Source organism: Neophocaena asiaeorientalis, unplaced genomic scaffold, assembly GCF_003031525.2.
Source record: "Neophocaena asiaeorientalis asiaeorientalis breed wild unplaced genomic scaffold, Neophocaena_asiaeorientalis_V1.1 scaffold49, whole genome shotgun sequence".
In the NCBI taxonomy this organism is placed as follows: domain Eukaryota; kingdom Metazoa; phylum Chordata; class Mammalia; order Artiodactyla; family Phocoenidae; genus Neophocaena; species Neophocaena asiaeorientalis.
This window is the reverse complement of record NW_020172456.1, coordinates 4,321,391-4,328,916: the sequence shown is the minus strand read 5'-3', so window position 1 is coordinate 4,328,916 and position 7,526 is coordinate 4,321,391. Positions and strand designations below refer to the sequence as shown.

The following is a 7,526-nucleotide window of genomic DNA, read 5'->3' as shown; positions in this document are numbered from 1 at the left end:
TGGGGAGTAGGTTGAAATAGAACCAGGAATGAGGGCCTCTTTTTAGGAAGCAATCCCTAAAATGTGCTTCTCCTTCTCCCTGTAGGTGTGCCCATCAATGCCGATAGATAGACATACTGAAAAATAGATGTAACATATAGTAAGCTGCTCAATAAATGTTTCTTCAATGGATGAATACAGAATATTTCTCTCAATGTAAAATCTACCTGACATTTGTATACCTGTCCTGCCCCTGGTGGGATTCAGCCAAGAGACAGCACCACCCAGGTACGTAGCTGCCAGAATATCATTACCGAAACAATTGGCACACGTTATATTAATTAATTCTCACAACAACCCTATGAGGCAAGTAGTTTTTAATCCTCAATTTACAGATTCAGAAACTGAAAGCCAGAGAGCTAAAGTAACTTGTCCAAGATCCCAAAGCTCATAATGGCAGAACAGAGCTTCAAATCCGGAGTAGACTGAATCCAGAGCTCACAAGAGATCAAACTCGCTCCACCCCAAAGGCAACCCCAAATATCACTTGAATCTCAGGTTAGACCCCTTGGGAATTGTCACCAAACTGAAGCATTGCCCCCGAGGAGCACATGGGAGAGATGTGTGGAAGGGAACACAGGAAACCTGTCTCACTGTTGCTTGTTCTGACGCTAATTAGCTGTGGGACTCTGATAACGCACTCTGACTCTGGACCTCAGTTTCCAGATCTGTAAAATGAAGTTAAGAATGTATGTGCAGAATTTTAGGACCATGATAACCGAGGGAAAGAAACAGTGAGAGGTCTCAGAAGGCTTTCCAAGAGAATGGAGGTTCTATGTTCCCTGGAGAAAAAGGGAAACACTGTTGGAATTAGAGAATAGGAGATGTGAAATTAATGTAGAAATTTTTAGATGGGTATGAGTTCCCTCTTCAAACATTTCATTATAATCCAAGGCTCCATAATTTCTACCTAAAAATGGGTGCCTCCAAGCAATGTTCCCTCTCCTGGGAACCAGTGATTCTAACACCATAGGGGTGCTCACTCGTGGCTGCAAATTAAGATCACCTGGGCAGCTTTAAACATGCAGATGCTGGGGTCCACCCTCAGATATCCTGATCTGGCATGTGGCAGAGGCACTGGGAATGTGAAGAGTTTCCCATGTGATTTTAATGTGAAACCCAAGTTGAGAATCACAGCCCCAGAGCTTTAAATTCTTCATTTTTGGTGTGAAGATTTAAAAAGAAAACAAGAGAGCACACGCACCCAGTGGCTCTTTAATGTTCAAACAAATCACCTAGAGGTCTTTTAAAATGCAGTATCTAATTCAGTAGATCCAGGGTGAGCCTGGGCTTCTGCCTTTGTGACAAGCTCCCAGGGGATGCCCACACTGCTGTCCCCAGACTGCGCCTGAGTAGCTAGGCTGTAGCTTGAATGCTTATGAGAGTGAGAATTATGGCTCTTTAGGTCAGCGGAGACTTTAAGAAGTAACTGCACTTCTATGAGGGTCAGTTTTCTGATCTATAAAATGCAGACAACAGTAACTCTTACACCACAGAATTCTTGTGATGCTTAAATGAGGTAATAAAGTAAACACAATATAAATGTTCAATTGTTAGGATATCTGACACTCCTGAAATGCTTACTATCTGCCAGGAATTTTCCAAGTGCTTCCAAGTCTTAACTCATTCAAGCCTCAAAACAACATTGTGAGGTGTGTACTGTTATTTCATCATCAGATTTTCCAAGAAACTGAGGCACAGACAGGTGGTGTATCTCAATTTACATAACACACCAAGAGCAGCTTAGCCAGTGTTTGAACCCAGGGAAGATATGGGCTCTTATCCCTCCCCAGGGCTGATCAATCAGTGCAGGCCTGACCTTCTAGAGGCCCTGACTTGGGGGCTTACCTTCTGGAATGGGCTGTGGACCAGCAGGTGGCAGCCTAGGGCTATGTGGGTGCGGAGACCATTTACAGCCTAAGCCCAGAGCCAGCGCTGTGCTGGGCATTTCACCACAAAACAGGGTCTTCAGCGTCTCCGAACTCGCCTCTTCCCTCCACCCTCAGTTCCTCGCCTGGAGGTCGCCCGGGGATCCATCAGGAAAGAAGAGTCCTAACGAACAGGTTCAGATCTGAGTTCCCCAACCAGGTTCGCTGGGAAATCAAGGAGCGAAGCGAGTTTTCCGCAGCTCGCCTTTACTCCCGGCCCCAGCCAGCCCGGGAAATCTACAAATGTCTTTTTATACCGAAAGTCCAGCAAGGGTTGGGGAGGCCAGTCAAGTGCAAAAAGTCGAGAATCCCTCTTGGATACCACAGAGCAGTTTGGGGGCGCCTGGCATCCGTGTGGGCGCTCAGGGCATGCGGACCGGCAAGGAGGAGACTCTATTTAGAGGATCACCTCGGAAGGACAGAGGGTCTTTTCTTGCGGAGTCCCCCGGGAGTGGACAAATGAATTTGAGGGGCAGTGCCCGGGTGCGGGTTAACCCGGCGGTTTCCATGGTGCCCGGGGCGTGGGGGAGTGGGGCGAGGCCGCGAGTCCGCCCGGGAGCGACCGGAGTCCCGCGGAGTGGCTGCGCTCGGAGAGAACTGTTTCCAGGACGGAGGAGTGAACGTCGACAGGCGCTTCGGGAGGACTCAAGGCACCGAGAGCCAGGACCAGGCTGAGGCGTCTGCAGCTGGGGGACAGCAATCAGGGACAGAGGACGCCAAGGAAAAGTGAGAGCAGAAGCTTGGGGGTGAGCAAAAGAGCCCCACTCGCGGCTTTTACGCAGGCTGGGGACTCCATTTATTCCTTCCGGGCGGGCCGGGTAAGTGCTACGTCAGCTTTAGGTGACCAGACGACGCCACTAGAGTCCTCAGCACCTGTCTAGGGCTCCAGGAGAGGCTGTGGTCATGGTGAATGAAGAGCCTAACCAGCAAGAGCGCGATGGCACCCCTTCGCAGACTTCCGCCCGCGGGGAGAACCCCAGCCTCTTGGCCCATCCCAGCGTCTCCATCCACGCCAGTGTCTCTGCGCACCCCAGTAGTTCGGTCCACCCCAGTAGCTTGGCTCTACCCAGTGGCTTGGCCCACCCCAGTAGCTCGGGCCCTGAGGACCTTAGCGTGATCAAGGTGAGCAAGCGCCGATGGGCTGTGGTCCTGGTGTTTAGCTGCTACTCCATGTGCAACGCCTTCCAGTGGATCCAGTACGGCTCCATCAATAACATCTTCATGAACTTCTATGGGGTCAGTGCCTTTGCCATCGACTGGCTGTCCATGTGCTACATGCTGACCTACATTCCTCTGCTCCTGCCGGTGGCCTGGCTCCTGGAGAAGTTCGGCCTGCGCACCATCGCCCTCACTGGCTCTGCTCTCAACTGCCTGGGGGCCTGGGTGAAGCTGGGCAGCCTGAAGCCACATCTCTTCCCGGTCACTGTGCTGGGCCAGGTCATCTGCTCCGTGGCCCAGGTCTTCATCCTGGGCATGCCCTCCCGCATTGCTTCTGTCTGGTTCGGGGCTAATGAGGTGTCAACAGCCTGCTCCGTAGCTGTCTTTGGCAATCAGGTGGGTAGAGAGTGGGGAGTGTTCCCTGTGGGACTGTGTGTGTTGATTGTACCGCACGCCTCCCTGTGTGGAGACTGTAGTTTTCTGACTTCAGTGTGTTTGTAACTCTGGGTGACTGTGGCTGGGTGTGACTGATAGTGTGAGTGAGTGATTGTGACTGCGTGACTGTGTAATAGAAGTGGGGAAACAAAAGGAGGGACCTTTGCTGTCACTCACAGTTTCTCCTCCACCAGCAGAAAGGATGCTTCTGGAACACATGCTGTTTTTATGATCTCATTCCTGAACTTACTTCACCAGCTTGGACAGGAAAGCTGTTCTTTCCCGGGGAGCAGCCCCTGGGCGTCAGACTATTCTGTGTCATCAGGAGTTGGCAGGTGCTTTTTTCCTGTCCAGCCAGCTTTTCCTAGAGCACAGTATCTCCTGCACCACATGGAAAGGCAGAGTGGGGCCCTGGTGGCATTGGCGCTGCTCTCACCTTCTTTATACACAGCTGAAGCCAGGACAGTGGGAACAATGCTTTGTGCCAACCTCCTTCCCTGGGGTTTAGAGCCAAGGGCAGCAGGATGGAGTCGAATTCTTGCTCTGAATTTTCAAGGCCTAGAAGCCTTGGAAAGACCTGGAAAGCTCATATCTTACTCCTTTGTCTTTCCTTCTTTTGGGAAGGAGAATTTCAAATTCTTTGCATCTCAGTGTGGATATGACCCAGAAAGGTGGGCACGTCGTGAGTCTGATTGCTGTCTCTGAAAGGTTGAAGCAACTACTTTCGGGGCCCTTCTTTATCTGGACCACTGCCTGGCGTCTCGCTTCTTCCCAAGCACATGCATTTGTGGCTATGCATTTAACAAATGACCAGTAACCCTTAGTTCTTGGAGGCTCGTTTTCTCTTACCTGTTCATTACATTTAGAATATTTAAGCTTTCATCTAGGAAGTTCTTATTTGGGTCAGAAATTTCCAAACTTCCCTAAAGGTAAATTTCCATTCTGTTCATCTTTGCCACCAAAAAGGTAACTTGAGCTAAATTTTTTCGGGCCAGTAAGGCCTGCCACTTGGGTAATAGTGTTAGCAATCAATGAAAGCAACAGACAGGGCTTCTTCAGCACAAACAAGCAACATAAAATCCTTTACCCAGTTTTCTTTAAGCTGTGGGTTTGAGTGTTCAGAAGATTGAATGGATTTGAAGTCTGGGGATGAAACAGGTTGGATCTTTTTGTTCAAGGCAATTAAAAAATAGGTATTAAGGGTGACATTTACCAACCCCCTCCTGAAGGTGATGTGACTGTGAATTTGAACATCTCATTGCAGCTTTGCTGGCAGGTTTGACATTATTGGATGTTTTCTTTATAGGAGGGTAAAGCTGGGGAGCGATGCGCAGGACTTCTCAAGCTTCCAGAGGGTTCAATCTCCCTATTCGCAGCCCCAACGGGATTCAGACAGGGTCCCTGCAATCCCAAACCCATTGTTTGGGGAGGGCAGAAGAGCTAACTGGGCCCTCAGGTGGCCTGGTGAGATCAGAGAACCCAACACTATTTTTTGTTCACCATGGAGCAAAAACGAATTGGTTTTCAGACCCCTCTGCACACAGCTGTAAAGGAACTTAAAACCAAATATACCTTTAAAATTGAGTAAGAATAGTTACTCATTGCCCATGCCTACTCCCCACTTAGGTCAGAAAATGCTAAGAATTTTACATTTAAAAACACCCTGACAGCATATATTTGTATCACAGAGCCATCAATGTAGTGTGTTCTTTTAGGCTTAACCGACTTTGCTAAGTTAAAAAAAAAAAAAAAAGAAATATGAAAAGCTGAATTGTTCACGTATCCTCACGTAGAGGTGACTGTTTGGTTCTTGGCATATGTTTTAACCTTTCTCTCTGAGGAAAGCATGGCCGAATGGAGAAGAGATATTAACAGAACACCTTGAGCTTTGAAGTTTAAAAAAAAAAAAAAAAGGCTCCACAAAGCTGTCTAAACAGATTGGAAGCATCTTTCCAGAGAATAACTCTTTGTGGCCGCAGACATCACACTGATCAGCCAAACCCCTGTTTCATGGTAATTCTGACCCCTCTCTTCTAGTGCTTCGCTGATAGGCTCCACGAGGCGCCAGTCCCTGCTGGCCTAAATCCAACACTCATTCCTTCTCTCAACAAGCACCTGCCTTGCCAGACGCTGTGCTAGGGCTGCAAAGAGAATCCCTGCTTCGCACAGTTCTCCTACCACCCTCTTAAATTGTATCAGGCACCAACATTCAGATTTAAAAAAGCACACATACAAGAAGCAACCAGATCAGAGTATAGAGGATTTGTTTTCAGTTCTCCATGAGGTTTTTAAGTATCTTCTTCGTGGCATTGCTATGGGAAGATTGAAGGGGAAGGAAGCTAATATCTATCAAACACCTATTACGTGCAAGGCACTTTTTCATGCATTATTTAATTTTTTTAACCTTTGAGGTGGGTGGGGTTGTTCCTGTTGTTATAGGCGAGGAACTTGAGACCAGATAAACGGAGCAACCTTATCCAGGGTCCTACTGGTGCTGAGTGGTAGAAAGGAGGTTTGAAGCTAGCTCCACCCCCAGAGCCCCTGTCAGTGGGCCATTATTGAGTCTTCAGGTGGACAAAGCGTATATTAAACAACAACAAAAAAAGGCAGGATACTGAGTTTCAAGTTTTGGCCCTGTGTCTCTAGGGTTGTGGGTTGTCGGTGGTGATAAAGTGTCCAGCAGTTTCTCTAGAATTTGAGAGCTAGCACCTGCCTTCTGTTTTGAAGTTCCAGACATTCGCAGTGCCTCCCCACGTGCTGGTCGCTGAGGGGCTGGTTCTCCCTCTCTCAGCCTCAGGAAGGTGGGGCTCCAGGCTCTGGGGAGAAGAAACCAGTGGATCCTGAGCTGGCGTGAGGGAGGGCAGGGAGTCTTGGACTGCAGCTGGGGCACTTACTTCCCTGTGACCATCACACAGGTGGTAGCAGCCCGGCAGTGTTAACAACACTGGTTCCATTGTTTCCAGGGAAAACCATCTGGGGTTTTGAGTGATGTGGACACATGGTTATTGAGCAAGGCTAGGAAGAGAGCCTCGTGTGAGAGTCTGGGGACGGCTTGGTGGCACAGGGCGAGGGAGATGTGGGAGTGGGAAGAGATCTTCAAGGCAGCCCCAGCCCCGATGAAGAGCCTCCAGCCCTGAGACCAGAAGGGAGTTCCTCCGGGACCCTTGGGCAGGTCATAGCACAGCGCCACCCAGAAAAAGTCTAGAGAGAATCCATTTGCTTTTCGAGGAAAAGAAAATACAGTCACCTGGGAATTCCCTGGTGGTCCAGTGGTTAGGACTCTGAGCTTTCACTGCCGTGGCCTGGGTTCAGTCCCTGTCAAAAAAAAAAAAAAAAAAAAAAATACGGTAACCTTACAGAATCAGTTCTGCAGTAGCCACGGTCTATCTGTCTGATAGAAATATAATGAAAGCCACAAATGCAAACCACATATATGACTAAATTTTCTAGTAGCCGCATGAAAAGCAGGTAAAATGAAAAAAAAAAAAAAAACAGGTAAAACGTAAATTTTTTACCAAAGTAAAACAAACAAGTGAAATTAGTTTTAGGACTATATTCGGTTTAACTCAATATATCCAGAATAGTATTTCAACAGGTAATCAATATAATAAAATTACTAACAAGCTGGTTCCCATTCTTTTCCTATGGCGAGTCTTTGGAAGTTGGCCTGTATTTTACGCTTACAGACTAGCAACATTTCCCGCCATGTCTGGAACAATGATGCTAATTGTAGGGGAGGAAGAGGTTTTCCTTGACTGTCTTAGAGTCCCCAGCTAAAAATTAAATTGACGAAGTCAGGTTAATAAGAGAAAATCATCCATAATTATTTCATATAAGTATTAGGTGACACGGGAGTCTTTGTAAGGAAATGAAGGAAGAGTTAGACTTGTGTACTTCTATGCCAGATTTGCTGGAGAGCAGACAGTGGTGGAGAAATGTGATAGGTTAAGGAGTCTGAGGTCTGTA

At 47.8% G+C, this 7,526-nt stretch overlaps 1 protein-coding gene across 1 annotated transcript in view; it reads left to right on the top strand.

The window, feature by feature from the left end:
• The first annotated feature begins 2,536 nt into the window (after positions 1-2,536).
• Positions 2,537-7,526, top strand: part of FLVCR2 (FLVCR choline and putative heme transporter 2) — a 60,001-nt gene continuing 55,011 nt past the window's right edge. Inside the window, exon 1 of the mRNA XM_024737783.1 lies at positions 2,537-3,521. Within this exon, the coding sequence (XP_024593551.1) occupies positions 2,871-3,521 (651 nt within the window). The 5' untranslated portion in view covers positions 2,537-2,870. The remainder of the gene's footprint in view (positions 3,522-7,526) is intronic.